We start from the raw sequence: 20,096 nt of genomic DNA on the forward strand, positions 1-20,096 counted from the left end.
TTCGATTTATTTTAAAATTTCTTAAATCAAAATGAATTGATTTATTACATGTATGTCTACGTTAAGACATGTATACATGATTTTCTACATGACACAGACATGTACAAAATGAAGTTAATGGGTTGTGATCCAATAATAACCCGGTGATTTCGGGTTGGATTAGGCTTGGCCTTATTAGGATAGATAGATATATATCAGGTTAACCCGATAGCAACCCAACCTGCATGATTGTCAACCCTAGATGGTCTTTTTTTTCACTAACAATACTCAAATCTCTTTAATACTTTACCAATTTCGTTGCAATACCCGTATTGCCCTCAAAGTCCTAATTTTAATGGGACAAAAGGAGTATGGAGTATTTATTTTTAATTTTAAATAAAACTATGTGATTTAGGTTAGTCGGATAAGAAAAGGATTTGATTGTAAGTATCTATTAAGAGATACAAATATGAGAATTCAATAAATAGATCTTAATAAGGTTTAACCAAGAGTACCAATCTGTTCTAGTAGATCTTAATAAATAGTAGTAGTACTAGTTATTTAGTGTCACCAATGATTTTTTAACCTTTACTCAACATGTAGTATAAAAACGAGAAACGAAGAAAATGAAAATAAAATAAAACAAGCACTGATGCCATGATTCAGATGCTAATCCGCTATTCACAGATTCAGCAAACACTAGATACTGCCGCAGCCAAGAAGAGCTACAGAGTATTACTGAATGTCATGGGTTTTAACACCTGTTTAAGTCAACTTACACAAATACCTTAATTAAGTTATAAAGATGTACAACAAACAGCACATCAAAACACTAGTCTACGCTGAATAAAACACACAGCTTCTTGCTTCAAGTCAAACGCACAGCACAACCACAATGTCATTCACCTGCAACCAAAACATACATAAATACAATGACAAGTATGGCATCAGCCCCGCTCAAATATGGCGCATATCAAATACATATTGCTTCTAAGTTCACATTAGTGGAAGTGCAGAACCAGAGAACATCACAACAAATACAGACCCCACTTTGATCAAGCAATCAAACTGGCTTCCATTTTGTATTTTATTTTCCAGATGAAGAATGACTGAGTTCATTTTGGTTAATACATATGACAGCAATATTATCAAGATATACGAGTATATCGCCAAAATATCTAGAAAATACTATTAACACTTAACTTAAGATGTAAAGGTTGTTTCCTATCCTAGTGCAAAGAGTATATCGCCAAACTAGATATACTTATCATTGGGGTAACTCATCTAGTGAACACTGAGAAGAGAATTCCAAGCACAGATAATCAGTGGTTTACATTAGTTTTCTTGATAATCAGATAATAAGAGGAAAAATATCGTACTCCACTGACTTCTAAGTGCAAACTTTCTCTTAGGTTGCATTAGTTTTCTTGATGGGTGTTTACATTTTTTGACAACACATCACATTTCCTACTTTTAGGGTGTGTGCTCTCTAATTGCAAATTTATCATATGTAAATAAGGGATAAGAAAATATTGGTGAATTTTATCACAATTAAGTGCCCCCACCTTTTTTACCTCGTGTTCTCTAGGGTGGAAAACATTATCATAAATGGGAGTGAAATGAGGGAAAATAAAAAGAGGGACACAAGTGATAATATTAGTTTCCAAGAGGGATTTTAGTGATTACTATTACTAATCCAGATCACTATTTGATATTTCTAGGGAAGTTGTTTTGAAGATGAAAGATGTTTGCAATGCTCCTATAGGTAGCTTGGGAGTATCATTTTCAAACCCATGAATGTAACAAAATTACCCTGATTTTTGTTTATTTAGTCCTTTTAGGTCGAGCAATGCATAAGCACACACCTCCACAATAATTATATCTTTTTAATGACATCGTTCTTGACAAGAACATGCACTTCAGAAACATCAAGACATGATTCTCCAAGACTGTTACATACTGAATAATGTGATACACACATGGACACAATTTAAATAACATTACTAATTTAACAAATGCTTATTGAATATGAGAACTAAATATCCACCTTATAGAAATACTATAAAGGATATGGACATGAATGGTTGATTAAGCAATATGTACAAATCATGCCCATGACAAGGGATGCAAATAGGTGAATATTACTTCGTTTCTTGAACAAGTCAGTGAGGGTTCTAGATGGTTGGACAGCACAAAAAAGTTAGTTGGCTTGGGTGTGTCTTTGTTTTGACTACTTTCACAATCTTACGGTCAGTCTGAAGCTAGTATTTCATTTAGGAAATGACACGCAGAGTCTTTCGCCTTTTTTTTTGGAGTAAAACCACAGAAATCACCTTTCAGCAAGTTCATTAAATAAATCAGATAAAGTCTCTTCAACTGCCACAGCGGAGACTGAAAATCAAAGAAAATTGGGTCTAGAAATTCTGTTTTCCCTAAAAATTATAGTACTTGTTTAGTATAGATGACTATTTAGATTCTGACTAATTACGACTTATGATGGTCTGCACTCTTCAACATCAATAAACATCTAAACCCTAAAAAACCCAATACAATTTCCTGTATTATCAAGCGCTGAATTCGATTTCCACATATCATAGATAAGAAGGAAATAATATCAAAACACATTGCAAATAGCAGCATAAATGGTGAAAATAAAACCTCAATGGCCTGGAAAAACGCGTCCTCACTTAGCTACCATGCGCGCGATGAAGTCCTCATACCGGATCTTGCCATCGGATCCGATATCCACCTCGCGGATCCACTCATCGAACTCCGCAGGCTCCAATTTCTCTCCGATGCTGGTGAGAATGTGTCTGAGATCTGAAACGACGACGTATCCAGTACAGTCCTTGTCGAGCACCTTAAAGGCGTCGCGTAGCTGGCGATCGAAGGGCTCCGGCTTCAAATGCTTGGACATGAGGTCAAGGAAGCGAGGGAAGTCGAACGGCGCGGTGAGCTTCTCCTCGGCGATGATCGACTTTAGCTGCGCCTGCGTAGGGTTTCCGCCGAGCGAGCGCATGAGGATTCCGAGTTCCGACGGCGCGATCTTGCCGTCGCCGTCGGTGTCGAACAGGGTGAAAGCCTCCTTCATTGATGAAACCTGATCGTCGCTCAGATCTTTCCCCATAATCTGCAGATTCTTACTGGAATTTTTCGTGAATTTTTGGGGTGTTTTATTTTTCTCTTTCGGTTACAGAAGAGAATGTCTGCGACCTCCAACGACTAAATTATGAGTTTTGAAATGGAGGGGTTGGAATGTCAATTAAGGCAAAGTTTGAGGGGCGTTTAATAATAAAAAAGGAAGAACAGAGTTTATGTGATGCCCAATGTTAATTGTAATTTAACAACTTTGATTTTGTTAGCATCGTTGTTTATGTGTTTTGTTTGGATATTTGCTTCCTTAGTTGGTTTGCGTCATTATCTCTATCTTTCTCATTTTAAGAATCTTGCTCGTTTGTTGAAGTTTTAATCACTTTTTTGAAGTCAAATTTTGGTATCCATGTAGTTTTGCAGCTGTGTTATAACTTATAACCAGCTGAGTGGGTGTATACCCACACAGCTGAGTTCTCTGAAGAAGTTGAACGTTCTAGCTCTGCAATCCAATCTTTTTGAGTGGTGCAATCACTGCCATGTTGGGCAATTTGGGAGTCTTAATGAAGCTAGACCTCAGTTTCAACCGCCTCTTGATCAATCCCTACCAAACTGGCTGATGCACCGTTGCTCCAAGTCTTGGATGTTCGACTACACCCTCTCTGGCAATGTGCCTCTTGGTAATTACATAAATTTTCTCCTTTACATCATTGTATGAGCTTTAAATGAATGGATGTTGATTTTGTATGGTGTTTGATGGTTGAAGCTCTGAAGAGGCTGGTGTATGGGTTTCAGTATGATAACAATCCTGGGCTGTGTGGTTCTGGTTTCTCTTCTCTGAGGAGCTGTATTGATTCGGATCATCCCAGCTCTGAGGGGCCAGAGCCTTATGCAGGAGGAGGGGATGGTCTCTCAACCAAGAATATACCAGAGACTGCTGATCTCAATTTAAACTGCAGCCAGAGTTCTTGCTCCAAGAAATCAAAGACTCCGGGTGTCTCGTTGGCTGTTGGCGTAGTGGTTGTTTCTGTTATTGTATCAGCTGTTGGCATTCTGTCGTTTGTACTCTACCATAGGCGTAAGCAGAAGCTTGGTAGTGCATTTGAAATGTCCGAGAGCCGACTCAGTACTGACCGTGTCAAGAAGGGTTACAGAAAGAATGGATCTGGATCTCCACTTGTCAGCCTTGAGTACTCAAATGGATGGGATCCATTGGCTGAGGATCGTCGCTATGGTGGCTTGCAAGAAGTTATGCAGAGCTTTAGGCTAAACCTGCAGGAGATCGAGACAGCTACTCAGTACTTTGCTGATAAGAATTTACTGGGAAAGAGTAACTACGCAGTGACATATAGAGGAACTTTGAGAGATGGATCCATTGTTGCTGGTCAGAGGATTATGAAGAGTAGCTGCAAATCGGAGGAAGCAGAATTCTTAAAGGGGTTGAGCATCCTCACCTCGTTGAGGCATGAAAATTTGGTCATGCTTAGAGGGTTCTGCTGTTCTAGAGGCCGCGGTGACCGTTTATGATTATATACCTAATGGGAGTTTGTTCTGGTATCTTGATCTCAAGGAGGGCGACAGCCATGTTCTTATATGGTCTACTAGAGTTTCTATAATCAATGGGATTGCTAAAGGTACATTGTTAGCAACAGTTGTTGTGCATTCTATAGCTAAACAAATTAAGAATCTGAGGTTTTTCTTTTACTTGAACAGGTGTAGAGTATTTGCATGGGTGCAAGGTGAACAAGCCGTCTATGGTTCATCAAAACATTTCTGGTAAGAATGTGCTCATCAACCAGTGGTCGAAGCCCTTGCTATCTGACTCGTTCCTGCACAAACTTCTCACTGATGACACAGTCTTCTCGGCACTCAAAGCTAGTGCTGCTATGGGGTATCTTGCTCTGAGTACACAAACACTGGCCGTTTCACTGAGAAAAGTGATGTGTATGCTTTTGGGGTGCTTCTCTTGCAGATCCTGTCTGGAAAGAAGAAATATGTTGCTTCTATGAGATCTTCTACTGAGTCTTGCAGCCTTGACATCATAGATCCTAATCTCCATGGGGCGTTCAAAGAATCCGAAGCTGCAATGCTTGCAAATCTTGCTGCCGTGTGCACCCACGAACTCTGCCACTACTAAATTAAGGTCACTATATCAGAAGCCGTGGCATTTCTTAGCCATTGAATGCGTTAGGTTTACTATGTGTAGTAGACTTGTACTAACCACTTGAATCCTTTTACATGTTGAATTTGTTGTAGTCTGTAGAGCATAGCCCTTAGTTAATGCATATTGGGAGATTCTCTAACTCCACCTTCTTGAATTTATCAAGATTTGTACTGTAATTGAGAAGGCTGTTTTTCCCTCACTGCTTCATCAGTTTTGACTTCTCTTTCGATCAATTCTACTTTATTTTTGCGTACATGCCAATCACATCTGAATATAGTCTTGCTAAAGATAGGATTTTGGATTGAACAAGATTCAGCATATAATCACCTTTTTGTGCCTTTGCTTTTGAGTTGGTTTGGCAAAAAAGTAAACAAAATTGATACTTATCTACCTCTACTGATTGTGATACACTATATACAATTGACAAATATTAATCCTAATCGAGAATCTCTTTCAATGAAGCTAAAATCTAAACCAAAGAAAGAAAGAAAGATTGATCAAGATTTCAGGCTCTGACGAATCTCCCCACAGAGGATCTGACTCTGAAGACATGTTCTTCACCGGTGCACTTATCCACCTTCACAATCCAGTTGCTCTTACTCCTCTTGGCAGCAGGCGGTGCCACTCTGGTGAGCAGCAGTCCTTCTCCGATGGGCAGCAGCTGTGTGCGCAGAGGGCTGTTCCTCCACGTCTCCCTGCAGAAGGCGTTGTATCCGAGCACAATTGTGTTTCCATGATGAGCCCTGGCATTCTCTTGAACGGCTGCCCCTATGATCTCCTCGTGGTTCTCAAGGTTGCAGTCAATGGCAATGAAGTCCGAGTCCTTGTAGCAGCCTGGGATGAGCACCTTGGCGTCCCCTATGACGAAGTCAATGTTGCCTGAATTGGGGCCGAGGGCGGCTGTGGAGGAGAGGAGCTCGTCCTGGCCTTGGAGAATGCAGATGAGGCGCCCTCCGGTTTGCTGTGCTGCTGCTAGGAGGGCGAGGGCGGTGGAATCTGCCGCTCCACTGCAGGCAACCACCATGAATTGAGCATTGTTCCCTGCTGCCATGGCTGAGATGAACTCCACTCCATTTGGCTCTTTAGCATTCTTTCCCTACAAACACATAAAAGAAGTACTAATAAGCAAAAGCTAATAATCATTCATTAGTTTCTTGGATTGGGATTTGAACATAGTATTAATGAACTCACCATTCTCATGGTTTTGAGATAGGCCTTGGTGGCATTTTCAGCAGACCAGCAAGCCATTTCTTGCAAATATTGGGAATTTGGTGAATCTCAAGAGCAGTAGTGGATTGTGTTGGTGAATGTGAATTTCCAAAAGTCTTGTTGAGAAATATATATATATGAAGAGAGAGAAGCATGTGGGGACTCTGTGTATCCAACTGGCCATGCTTGTAATTATATTATATAAACAATAATGTAAAAACCAACTTGTTTCCAAGAAGATAAAATGTACTCCATGTTGGTCGAAGCCGGTCTTATAATTATACCATCTCCATACAAATACTACAAGTTTAAGTTGAATAGATTACTAAGTAGGAGATGAAATATGATTTCCTAATAGTACAAGTTGAATTAAGGCATTGGCTAACTATTTAAACAGTTAACATATGGTATGGAGGAGTGAGTTTCGTGGAAGTTAATTATCGTAATTAGTGGTGATGTTTGAGAGGATATGTATGATCATTATCTTAATCCAAAGAAAATTATGCATATTAGCTGTAATGTTGTAGGTGAGAGGGACAACTGAAACCTTGACAATAACGAAGTCAACTTAATTAACAGAGTGTTTGCTGGAAAACTATGTGCTAAACACTAGTAATAAAAAGGCTGTTTCCACATATAATTAAAGAGTTTGATTTGAATAGTGATTGTAAGTGTGTCAGGGTGAGAAGGGATGGCGGTTTCCACTGTCCCCGGACAGGAATACAGAGATGTAGATGAGATCAAGTTGTTTCCAACCTCAGACACAAGCACAAAGAGGCATGCCTCGTTGCTGTCTAAACATCTGTCGATCAAAGCGTAAAAAAAAACAAGATATCAAATCACAATGGGGGAAGTAAGTATGAGCTGTATCCAAAGGCAAAGGGGGAGCAGTTTGCTGAGAGATGCAGAGATTTGAAATGGCATGCCTCTGCCCACGCCACTATTAATTGGACTTCATTTCAGTTTTTTAGATTGCTTGCTTGTGGGCCAGCTTCGATGGAAATATGCATGAAGGTAGGTGACAAATCAGATCTAGTGTTTGAGCAAAAGAATCTTACAAAATATGGGCATTGCAAGTGTCTACTCATCAAGAATTTGCTTAGAGCATCAGAGACCGTGTGCTCAGTCAGTGGCTGCATTAAGCACTATAATGCCTATAAGCACGGGCCGATTACACGCTTATGAGTGCATAAGCATGCGGACGAGGCCTTCAATGGTTGCATCCCACATGACATTTCCTAATCTTTTTTATTTTGATAAATTTGTGTATTCTAAATTGATTGTTGTATTTTGTAGGTTTTTAATTGTGCAATTTTCCACTTTATAAATTTCTTATCCAGATCCAAAAGTGCAAAACCAATATTTCATGCACTAAAAATGAGGTTCATTTTAATATATCTTCTGACTAAGAAAGAAGAATGAATTAAATAAGTAAAAGTTTTATGTAGTATAACTATGGCAGAGTAAGAAAAAATGTAGTACTATGTAAATACTCCTATTATTGTAAAAAAAATATACAATTAAAATATATTAACCATTATAATTAAGTTTGTATTGATCTTCTGTAATTCTTTAGTTTTATTCGAGAAAAATGTTTTACATGTTACGTTAGTTTGATTATTGACATAAACCATAGTTTTATAATTTGCCAAATTGGGTCTATTTTAAAAATAAATTCAAATTGAGGACATAAAAGATAAGGTTTAGGTTAATTGGTAATTACACTCTGCCAGCTAAGTTGATATTAAGACGCCCCTCGTCTTTATTCAAATTGGTAGCCTAATTAGGAGCCGGAAGCTTCAGATTAAGAAAATATTTGTTGGAAATATTAATCCGTTCATTATTTATCTCTAAACAACAGCTCTCGTGGACGGCCTCATCATGCGGACCCAACCAAATCCTAATTATTTAATAAGTATAGTAGTTAGTTAATGTCTAATCATGAATTGATAAATATGATTATAATTAGAAAATCCTAATTATCAATATTTTAGAATTACAGACGTGTCCTCTAGAGAACTAGTATTTTATTAAAATTAGTATCATATCCGTGATATCCGTGCTATATATGCACGGCATATTGTATTTCCTTAAAATATGTGTATAATAAAAAATTATTATGCATTAAAAGTAAAAATTATAAAAATACATTCTTAGAATTAGTACATAAATATTGATGACACAATGTTACCAAAATTTAAAAAATAAAAATAAAAGTTTGTATCTTTCATGATAGATTCTTCGTATTTTCGTATCTCTTCGACCCGTGCTCTGTAATATACTAATATATTCTCTACGTCCCATAATAGATGTCACACTTTCTGTTTTAGTTTGTACCACAAAGGATGTCACATTTCTTCTTTTGGAAAAGTTCCCTCTCACACCATTATATTTTCTCTCACCACTTAACACACAAAATAACATCTCCTAAAATCTCGTGCCATCTCCCAAGTGTGACATCTAGTATTCATTATAATTAGCCCATAAATATTGTCGAAAATTTATTTGATATCGTAAATCCTAAGTTCAATAGTGAAACGTCACCAAAATTTTTTTTTTTTAAAACTTTGCATCTTTCATAATGGATTCTTTGTGTTCTTGTTTCTACTCGACTTGTGCTCTTGTAATATAGCTCATTAAAATTAGTCCATAAATATTGACAAAAATCTAGTAATACAAAAAATTCATAACGTACATCAACAATGTATGATTAATAATATATATAGCTCAATAGTGAAACAACATCACAAAAAAATTAAGAAATAAGAATAAATCTTCGCATCTTTCATGATGGATTCTTCGTGTTTTCGTTTCTGCTCGATCTGCGCCCTTGTTCCTAAGCTATAAGATCGATCCTAGCTATCTTGTCGCAATAAAGCTTCAAGTTTTTAGATTTTTTTTGAGTTGCAAATCTCCCTTCAATAACAACACACATTTTATGTCACTAAATAGTTTAATTGCATACCTTTTAAGAAAACCTTCATACTTTCAGTCTAATTCTTCTCTCTCAAGTTCTTCTCATACCTATATATATATAAGAACAGGAAACTCAAAATCTTATGTCAATGCATGAAAGTTGAAAAGAATGAAAAGCGAGGAGAATCAATGGCAAGATTTTGTCTCAAGCATTGCATTCAGGTCACAGTGCACGTCGACAAACAAAAATATCTATATAATTAATCTTGTAAAAATTTCTCCAAATTTAAATGACATAGTAAAACCTCTCACTCACTCCACTTAATTAATCTTGTAAAATTTCTCCAAATTTAAATGACATAGTAAAACCTCTCACTTACTCCACGTAACCTCCCACTCACTCCATTTAATCACACGTTTTTAGCTTTTAATCAAACATTTAAATGGCCTTTAATTATACATTTTAATTTAATATAATTTTTAAAATTAAATGACAATCTTATAATTTCTCCAAAATTCTCCTTTTATATATTGTATAGATGTTGGATTAGTCATATTTACTACTATAATTAATTTGAAGAGTTATTGGGGAGGTATAAATATATGAATTTGATTTAGTAGTCATAACGTTCATCCGTATTCCTTACTCGGTCACTCGGCTTGCATAATTCGTCCTTGACTGCTATATCGGGTTTATTTTTGTTTTGGTCACCATATCTTTTATCCTATCAAATTTACAATTCATTTTAACTGTAATTCTTCTGACTTATGCAGTTACATTTCAGAATATACTCTGCCCCAATTATTCATCCCATTTGTATATCACTATTAAATTTATTACTTTATCCATATACACTATACAAAATTAAAATATTTTCCTATAAAGTAATGGAATAACTCCTAATTAATGATTAATTATTAATAAAACCAAAAAATAAGATGCTATATGAATCTTAAATTTTCAGTCGGATATAATCAATCCTATCCGTCATCAGCAATATGTTAGAGTTTGTATACTAGAAATCACCTTTCGAGTGATTGAATACAGCAATATGTTAGAGTTTGTATACTAGAAATCACCTTTCGAGTGATTGAATACTGTTAAAACTCTTATTTTATTTTCCAAATGAATAAACAGATTATTTTGTCATAATGTTGTTATGTTTTACATTTAATGGATGTTTATTGCATATTTAAATGTATAAGTAACTTAACAAAGTCTAAGTCTTTGTTTTAGTAGACCGGTTGTGGGCTCGTCCACTTTAAGGTAACACGGTCAGTTCTAAACAAAGAAAAAGAATAATTTCACAACATAGATAGGCTTAGACTACCTATCGTGAAAGGTTGCAATGTCAATCCGATTATTTCTAAGCCTTACTGAAATAAGATGACGTTGGTGTGGTATAGCACTGAATGGATCTAACAACGAGACAGTCTTTATGCTATCTACTTGAAAGACGAGGTCTCGTAAATTATTTCTCAATCAATGTACGTTAGCATTGAGCATACGGTATTGATCATGCACTACTTTGACTTACCAAATGGTGCGGGTTTTTCGCAACCCAATAAGCCTGGTATATTGGGTAGTGGTGATTAGTATCTAGCGGTGCTAGGATTGCTATTATGTTGAATCGTGCGCAAGGTGAGTCTCGTTTGATAACATCCTCAAGAGAAGCTTGAAATAAGGTTTTATTATTCGAACCTAGCTAGTTGGAGTTTAATTACTCTATGAATAATAAATAAGATTTTCTTGCTGAGTCCTCTCTTGGAATAAATAAGATATTAATTAATTAAGTCCATAGCAGACAATAATTAATTAATGGATGTTTCTATCTTAAGTGCGGGAAATAAATATAAAGTATTGGAAACCCGAAGTACTTATATTTTCGGATTTGGATGGGGAGTGCAGTATTACTTATGTAGTGGTACTGCTCGTAATATTCCAATTTTAGCTTATATTAAATTGAGTTTAATTTAATTAGTAAAAAGCTAATTGGAGGAGCCCATATCCAAAGCCTTCCATAGATCCCTGACTGGGCCCAATATGTGACTTATTATAAATAGGAGAATAAAGGAGACAGAAAATACACTTAATTTTTCTCAAAATTTTCGGCCCCTACTTATTGTGGTAGTCGAATTTCTCTCCTCTGGGGGAAAGGATTTCTGTCTTCTCTATTTAAGTCCTAGTGCGCTGGTGAGATCAGCCCACCCCGATATCGAGTTCACAGTTCGGGAACCAGTCAGAAGATCCGTGGTTTTGTACTGAAGATCTTCACGAGGAGAAGGCGCTAGCCATCTTCGATTCTTTGGAGAATCATCAAGGTATAATGGCTGAACCTTAGAAAAGCATGTTTTAGGTTTCAATTAATTTAAAACATGTTATTATTTGAGTTATGAGCATGATACATGTGATAATTACGCGAATAAAATTTGTCTAAATAATCCGCTTAATAGATCTGAATTATTATGTAATTGATTTATGTGAGCGCTTCCACTGCCAACCCCTTCACAATAGCCAATAGATGTCTTACTTTTTTATCGACTTAGATTTTAAGAAACGTTATTGAATCAAGTTACTGAAATGAAGACCATACTCAATTTTATATATTACTCTAATAATGTTAAAATAAAATATGACCTGAATGTGTTAATGGGAGTCGTACGTAATGTATTTACCATAATAAAGTGAATGAAACAGTGATTATAAAATGAGATGTATATTCTTTACCAAAAAAACATGAGATGTATATTAGCGTAGGAAGTTTTCGCAAGAGCGTCTCCGGTGGCGCCCCTCCCACTAGGACTTCCCATAAAACTATCTGCTACGTCATCACTAACCTTTCCCATTCCACTTCCACATCACTAGGACTTCCCACTGCACTACGACTTCCCACTAGGACTTCCCGCAATAAAATTAAATTCACAATTAAAATTAAAATTTACGGAATTAAAATTCGACACAAATACGAACGAGGAAATGCAAATATTTCATTAAAAAAAACATACATCATTCGAAAAAAAAAATTTACATAGTAGATAGAAAAAAAAACAACCACGTCAACGTGCACCCCTCCGCGTCCAAACCTCTTCGATGATATCCTCCTGAAGTCGAATATGGGCATCTCTTTGCCGCATGTTGGCAAATGCGCGCAACCGCTCAACCTCTCCATGAGGTACCCCCATGTTCACATTCGCACTGACCACGGCATGGCTTGGACCGGCACCCGTATCATCTTCGTTGGTCCACTGAGTCAGTTCGTCCCCTTCACTTTCGACAATCATGTTGTGCAAAATGATACATGCGTACATGATGTCGCCGATGTTGGGAATATACCACTGCCGTGCCGGACCCCTCACCATCCCCCATCGACTCTGGAGCACACCAAATGTGCGCTCAACATCCTTGCGCGCTGCCTCCTGACGGGTCGCAAAGTAGGACTTCTTTGGTCCGACCGCATGCTTGATCGTCTTCACAAAGACGGGCCAGTTTGGGTATATCCCATCCGCCAAATAGTATCCCATATTGTGCTGGTTGCCGTTGGCGACGAAACCGATGGCGGGACCAACGCCATTGCACTGATCGTTGAACAGGGGCGACGACTGGAGGACGTTGAGGTCGTTGTTCGACCCGGCGACTCCAAAATAAGCATGCCATATCCACAGTCGGTAGTCAGCTACATCTTCAAGGATCATCGTGGGATGCTTGGCTTTGAAGCCGGAAGTGTGTATCCCCTTCCAGGCGACGGGGCAGTTCCTCCACTCCCAATGCATACAATCTATGTTGCCCAACATCGCAGGGAACCCGTGCACCGACCCGTGCATATTTATCAGCCGCTGGCAGTCTTCGGGGCTCGGACGCCGAAGATACTGATCCCCGAATATCGATCTAACGCCCGCGCAAAAATTCAGCAGACACTCGACGGCTGAAGACTCATCAATGTGGAGGTACTCATCGAACATGTCGGTCGGGCCTCCGTACGCCAGCTTGTCCGATTGCGGCAGTGCACTTCAGTATTGTCGTGTGTCCGGGTTTGCCAGCCGCATCCTCCCCGATCCTGAAAAACTCGTATCTTCTCTCTAAAGCACCCACGATATGCATAAACAGAGGACGATGCATCCTAAAACGTCGCCGGAATAAGACATCCCCAAAACGCGGCTGCGGAGCAAAGTAGTCCTCATACAACCGAATATGTGCAGCAATGTGGTCCCGGGGTACATGACGTCGGCGATGGATCGGCCGAGGTATCGCCGCCGCCGCCTGCTGCCTCTGCCGGAGCAATCGATCAATCGCCCTTGCACAGCGAGATCCAATTCATTATCACTATCACTATCACTAGCGCATCCGCCACTACCACCCGCACGACTACTCGCCATTCTAGATATACTTGAAAAAAGAGGTTAGAGAGAGAAACTTGTCAACACAAGTGGTGTGAATGAAATGAAGTTCAACGAGCCCTATTTATAGACTTTAAAAATATATATATATATTAAAGCGCGGACGTCCGACCTTCGCCACAGCGGCGGACGTCCGGTCGGACGTGGGGCTGAGGGGCGAGGACATGGGACGGGTGTGGGCGCCCTTCCCGTTCACTACGGCGGACGTCCGGTCGGACGTCGGCGACGTCCTACCGGGACGTCCGCCATTGGAGACGCTCTAAGTTTAAACTAAAATAGTTAAGTAAAATAATAAAGAAAATACTTACAAATTGTGATTAGTTTGTAAATAAAATAAGTGAAACACTAAAGATAATACTATCTCTATTTCCTAAAAATAAGAATTCTGGAATCAGCACAAATTTTAATACAAATTTGGCAAAATAACAGAGAATAAGAAAAAAAATTAAAGTAAAAAAGAGAGAGAAAAATGGATATTATAAGAAAGATGAAGAGAAAAAATAGTAGGAGCCAATTTCCTAAAATGGAAATTTCTATTTTCAGAATACAAATTAAAAAAAGGAAAAGAGTTTCTATTTTTTGAAAATTGGAAAAAAATAAGAAATTTGTTTTACCACGGGCCCACAGATCATCTAGCGACAAAAATTTTATTTTGGTTAAAACTAGTAGCAGTAGTAGTAGTACTAATTTTTTTGTATAGATGGTCATTAATCGGTCACTAAATGCCGTACGTTGAAATTTAATAGTCCAGTTTTTATATTTCACTCTGTGTTCTATTTGAATCATGCCCTTATTATTAAGACTTTAATGTAACTAATTAAGGTATATAATTTTTTAATTTAATGTGACTTGCGTTAGAAAATAATCAGTGGTAGTGATGGTTGAGTAACAAAATGAATATTGATTCTCAATTTGCAGAATCAGTTTCTTACACCGAATAATTCAAATTAATAGTAGCAAAATTCAACATTACATCCTAGATAAATCACAATACATGATATCTAGTACTAGTATTTACAATTAGGATCTTTATAATCAAACAAACAAAACTCATATATTTCTCTACCACAATTTAGAATAGAAGCAACGGCATATTGAGAAAACTTGATCACTTGCAAAACTTGGGCTTACTCCGAACCCTAAAAACATGCTCTTCACCAGTGAACTTATCGACGGTCACAACCCAGCGGCCGCCCTTCTCCGTCCGGCGACGAGGCAGCGTGGCCCTCCTCACGAGCAGCCCTTCCCCTATTGGTAGCAAATGCGCATCATTACCAAACTCCAAGCCTCCGCACAAAGCATTGTACCCCAAAACCAACGCCTCGCTTCTCGCACTTTCTAGAATCCTCTGGCAGTTTCGGATCCTGCAATCCACTACCACGCAGTCCGCTTCTCTATACTCCCCCGCCAGTAGAAACTCCGCACTCCCCACAACGAACTTCACATCCGCGCCGCTCTCTCCCAGCGCTCGCCTCGACTGCTGCACCTCACTGGCGCCGCCCACGATGCACACCACCTGGCCCCCTGTTTGGTAGGCCGCTGCCACCAGGGCTAAGGTGGTGCAGTCGGCGGCGCCCGAGCATGCAACCACCATGAGGCGAGCGCTGGTGCCTGCCACCAGGGCGGAGATAAACTCCGCCGTGTCTGGCTCCTTGCTTCTCTCTCCCTGCATTACCATTTTCATTACAAATTGGATTTTCAAATAAACAATTAATAGATTTTTATTGTAGGAATGTTTATGCTCACCATTTTTATTGCTCTGAGATAAGCGTTAGTAGCATTTTCAGCAGACCAGACAGCCATTTCCTTTAATTTGATACTACTTATGGTAGAATAATAAATATATTGGAGGGGTATACAAGTACAAACTACTACCACAGTGTTATATATAGTGTGGAGGAGGATAGAAAAAGACAAATGCATTATCCTGTCCCAACTAAAGTGGAAATTTGAAGAAAATTTTGGAGGTATCTATTTGTTAATATGTAGATTATCGATGAGAAGCCATGTATTCAACTTGCTAAAACATTATTAATTGTACCTCCGTATCAACGTCGACGGAATATCTTCAAAAATTAAAAGAAAAGCCAGGAAAATTAATTAATTAATAGAGGCGACATTATTGTTTTCACCTATATTTCTTAATTTGGCCAACACGTAGATCAACGCGTATTCTTCGTAATCACGATATTAATTTAAATAATCCGGATTCATGATTCCGTAGTTACGCACCTATAATTATCAATTATAGTACTAATATTTTAAGAGGCCGTCTGTCAATAAATTTAGCTCATCAAATGCCAAATTAAGTGATTCTTCCCTTCCTTGTTAATAGAGACATTTCTTTTCGGCACGAAGATTAAGAATAGTGTTACGGTCTCAATTTCCAAATCGGTTGTGAGAACAACTTGTGTTGGTGGGTATATGGATTAAATGAGCTCTCTCTCCTAACAGACTAGTCTTTTGAGCTGAGTTCTCTTGTTTAGTTTGTATCAATTGGTGCTTTCATTGAAAGCACAAACGACTCGGAGTGGTAGCCAGACAACGAACTCACCGTGACCAATGAGTATGTTTGGGGCGACTCAGAGTGATGGCTTAGCAAAGAATCCGCCGTGACCAATGAGGACGTTGGCCCTTAAAGGAGGGTCGAATGTTACGGACTTCATTCCCATATAGATTGTGAGAACAATTGATGTGGGGTATATAGATTAAAAATTGGGTTCTCTCTCCTAACAAACTAGTCTTTTGGACTAAGTTCTCCTGTTTAGTCTGTATCAAATAGTCTATTAAGTAGGTGTTGAATAAAGTAATTGAGAATAAAATAAGAAAGATGAAAGTGAAAAAAAAAGTAAAAAAGAGCGTTATTTTTTGCCGAAAATAGAAACAACTCAATTATTTTAGATCTTCCTAAAATAAAAAATTACACAATTAACATGGAATGGAGGGAGTACGTTATTAGCTTTCTCTAAAACATTGGTCTATGTCCAACGAAAAATAACACCTTGAGAAAATCCCAATCTGTAATTATTTACACGTGTGCTTACATATATATTAATGTAATTAAAGATTAGTTTTGTTCCTCACATTTGTACTTGAGGCACACTCTATCGTCTCGTCTTAATTAAATCATAACTGTGATTATTAAAATTAATGAATTTTAATTAGGGTTGGTGAATCTTTATTGAAGAAGATGCATCGTACATTAAGACGTACACAAGTTTTTTTTTCCTTTCTACTTTAGATAAATTTGTTTTTAATTAAAGACAAGTAAATTTTTGGTACATGCAAGTACAATTATTTGAATAATTATCAAGTATAAATTGTATAATGTTGCTAAGAATCTATATATATTAATATTGTATATAGATACACACAATATAATATTCTTGAAAAAATGTTGTAACAAAGATTAAAATATCCCGATCGATGATTTGATTTGTAACAGAGATACCCCAGCTGCAATATTCTTGTCTGCAGTTGTATATGCTATACATAGTTTATTTGTCGTGTCGGAAATTGTGTAATGGTAAGTAAATAGTAAGAAAACAAACATGTTTGAAGACAAGGTATGGAGTTACAGTGTGGATATAATATGTTTCCTAAGGGTTCAGTTTCCCTTTACAAAAAAAAAATATTAGTAGTATTATTATTAGGGTAAAGTTTGTGAGAGACATGGGAGCATGGGCTGAGTATGTTTTTGGTTATGGATAGAGCTTTTAAACTTCTATCCGTTTCGATTTTGGGTGATGGTTCATGTATATATCCTTCGCTTCTACCTAGCTAGGAAGTTCATGTGAGCCTACTTTATCATTTTGTGACAATTTATTGTCTCATTCGAAGATTTTATTTTATTTTTCGAATTGTGCAGAGATCGAAGGTCCTTCATTTAGTTGGTCTTTGATATTTATTATGGCTAAATATCAAAGTATGCTGATACACTATTATGTACTAGTATCTCTATGTTCGCTGCTTATAAGATTTCACATTAGTTTTGGTTGAGGATTAGTTAGGTAGGCACGTATAATAATACCTCTACCTATTAGATGACACTATAATTAATTAATTAATTAAATCTATATACACACAATTATATCAAACACTCCGGGCTTGGTGGTCTGCTATTTTGGGTAGGGGTTGCTCTTTGTTAGTTTTTCTGTTAGAGTAGTTTTGTTGGCTTTTCCTTTGGATTAGGTTAGATGTTTTGTTGGTGTTTTTTGGCTTATTTTTTTTCTACATATTTTGAATTTCTTGCTCGCTAGTGTGCTTGAGCATACTTCTTTATGCAAAAAAAAATATAAAAATAAATTAGAGAGAGCTAGTCTCTTGAGAAAGATGACTTACTTTTTTTTGGATTATTTCAACCAAGATGTCCGATTATTAAAAATGGAAACACTTTTCTTTCTACTTTATTCTCTCTCTTGTTTTACTCTCTCCACTCCATACACAAAATAAAGATGCATAAATTCTCTTGCAACTCAAGAAATGGATCGTTTTCCTTGGGACGGAGGAGATACATTAAAGTTGTCATTGTGTCAAGATAAGTCGCTCGATCTCAGTGAAATTGAATAATTTTACATTAAAATTTTAATACTCATTTATTTTTTCCATTGCTTTGATTTTTTGCTTTGTTTATTGAGCGAATTTTAGTTACAGAAGTCAAAATAGGGTAGAATAATTTCATGCATTTTTCACATGTTCTACGTCATCACATCATCTATTTGGGATATTCAAAATCTTCAAGTTTTCAAGCCTAATTAACTGGGAGTTCAAGGATAGATGACTACTTTGGCGCTTAGGCATGTGGGTAAAACTTAAAAGAATGGTGCCCGAACTTTCCATTCTCCTCGGCGCAAGTAATGGAAAATTTTAGCGACATCAGAGGATGGGAGACTTCAAGGAGCTGCAAAGAGGTAGTCAAGTTGATTCTAGTTTTTCAGAGATGTTTAGCCTTTTGTTTATGTTATTTTGATTTGTTGCCTGGTTGTGCTTGGTGGTGCTTTCCAAATCTTTCAGTTGGGTCATAGTAGACTATTTGAGATTTTTTGTTTTGATTTTGTCTTGCTCGTTATTTCTCTCACCTGTTTTATGGCTCAAGCCTTGGCTTTGCCCCTCCAATCCTTTACTAAAAAAAAAAGAAAAAAAATCTTCAATATTGATCCACGAAATACGACAGTACTCCCTTCCCTTGTACATAATTATAATATCAAACCTTATCTTAGAATTTTAAAATATTCTACGGTCTTTAATAAAAACTCCTAGTTGAAATCACTTACTGGGCCTAATCAAAATAGGTTGGATGCGCCCGAAATTAACAGGATTGGCCCGCATCGAACTAAAAGAAAGTTAATGACCAGAAATTTTGGGGCCAAACTGACCCCAATCAAATAGTTAACTGAATGATCAAAATTACCTTACCCATTTTCAAACAAATCATTACTTTTGTTTTTCAATTAGATTGTTTCAGACTTTCAGATACTACTATGAGAGTCATTATCATTGCCGCCACAAATCAATCTTGGTGTGTCATGTAGCATTGATAAATTACTCATATTTCAAATAAGCGTAGTGCTTCTCGGTTGATTAGACATTGTAGAAAGACTTCACTTTTAAGCTGCCGAAATACTTCATAAAATTGCCTTATTCATTCAACTTACAAGATATGATTGGATTGATGAATAAAGAAATCATCATATTATTATTAGCACACAGAAAGTCTAAAGAAGAACTCACAAGTCTTTGATCGATCTCGAGTAAGATTGTGTCATAAGGCTCTTCCCGAAATCGAAAAGAGAGGATACGCCGTCTTAAAGTTGGGATTTGGGAGATATTATTATTATTAGGTTACTATTATTGCATCTATAATTTCATTAGGTTTAAAACTGTATACATACCAAATGGTAAAACATCGAATTATTTATGATGTCCTATTGAATATATTTGTTTTTAACACTTCGTTTATTAGTATATATCTAATCTAATGAATAAAAACTTATTGCAATATATTTGTGTTCATTTTCTAATTCACTTCATATTTGTGTCCTATTAAATGAAGTGAATATATTTGTGTCCAATTAAAATTCAAAGTAAAGGCCAAATGTGGTCCCTAACATATGGCTGTTTTATCAATTTGGTCCTTAACATTGTCTTTTTGATTATTTGGTCCCTCACAAATAAACTCGGATCCGAATCGGTCCTCACTTAACAGAACCGTCAAAAAATAGACGGTTATTGCAATTTGACTATATTAAATTACTAATGGTAATTAATTATATCTAATTATAATTCTTAATTCCTATTAAATTACAAATTATTCATTTCATTTTGCAATTGATACTATCTTTTT

At 37.0% G+C, this 20,096-nt stretch overlaps 3 protein-coding genes and 1 pseudogene across 3 annotated transcripts; 1 reads left to right on the forward strand and 3 right to left on the reverse strand.

Annotated features, from left to right (window-relative positions):
* Window positions 1–612: 612 nt before the first annotated feature.
* Window positions 613–3,283, reverse strand: LOC125190488 (probable calcium-binding protein CML13). Its single transcript, XM_048087811.1, has 2 exons — window positions 2,638–3,283; window positions 613–885 (listed from the first exon to the last, which is right to left on the reverse strand). The coding sequence occupies exon 1, from the start codon at window positions 3,104–3,106 to the stop codon at window positions 2,663–2,665; it is 444 nt and encodes a 147-aa protein (XP_047943768.1). The 5' UTR covers window positions 3,107–3,283; the 3' UTR covers window positions 613–885; window positions 2,638–2,662.
* A 15-nt stretch (window positions 3,284–3,298) lies between these two features.
* LOC125189716 lies at window positions 3,299–5,432 on the forward strand (annotated as a pseudogene).
* A 95-nt stretch (window positions 5,433–5,527) lies between these two features.
* On the reverse strand, window positions 5,528–6,773 carry LOC125190487. The gene is made up of 2 exons (XM_048087810.1): window positions 6,425–6,773; window positions 5,528–6,329 (listed from the first exon to the last, which is right to left on the reverse strand). The coding sequence occupies exons 1-2, from the start codon at window positions 6,479–6,481 to the stop codon at window positions 5,739–5,741; spliced, it is 648 nt and encodes a 215-aa protein (XP_047943767.1). The 5' UTR covers window positions 6,482–6,773; the 3' UTR covers window positions 5,528–5,738.
* A 7,924-nt stretch (window positions 6,774–14,697) lies between these two features.
* Window positions 14,698–15,593, reverse strand: LOC125186607. The gene is made up of 2 exons (XM_048083006.1): window positions 15,500–15,593; window positions 14,698–15,419 (listed from the first exon to the last, which is right to left on the reverse strand). The coding sequence occupies exons 1-2, from the start codon at window positions 15,554–15,556 to the stop codon at window positions 14,862–14,864; spliced, it is 615 nt and encodes a 204-aa protein (XP_047938963.1). The 5' UTR covers window positions 15,557–15,593; the 3' UTR covers window positions 14,698–14,861.
* Between the last annotated feature and the right edge of the window lie 4,503 nt (window positions 15,594–20,096).

Source organism: Salvia hispanica, chromosome 5 (genome assembly GCF_023119035.1).
Source record: "Salvia hispanica cultivar TCC Black 2014 chromosome 5, UniMelb_Shisp_WGS_1.0, whole genome shotgun sequence".
NCBI lineage: Eukaryota > Viridiplantae > Streptophyta > Magnoliopsida > Lamiales > Lamiaceae > Salvia > Salvia hispanica.

Excerpts from the sequence above, each read along its gene's own strand:
- LOC125190488 (XM_048087811.1), bottom strand. The coding sequence starts at position 3,106 with ATGGGGAAAGATCTGAGCGACGATCAGGTTTCATCAATGAAGGAGGCT.
- LOC125190487 (XM_048087810.1), bottom strand. The coding sequence starts at position 6,481 with ATGGCTTGCTGGTCTGCTGAAAATGCCACCAAGGCCTATCTCAAAACC. Across the intron at positions 6,330-6,424 it reads ATCTCAAAACCATGAGAATG|GGAAAGAATGCTAAAGAGCC; the intron begins GTGAGTTCATTA and ends ATGTGTTTGTAG.
- LOC125186607 (XM_048083006.1), bottom strand. The coding sequence starts at position 15,556 with ATGGCTGTCTGGTCTGCTGAAAATGCTACTAACGCTTATCTCAGAGCA. Across the intron at positions 15,420-15,499 it reads ATCTCAGAGCAATAAAAATG|GGAGAGAGAAGCAAGGAGCC; the intron begins GTGAGCATAAAC and ends ATGGTAATGCAG.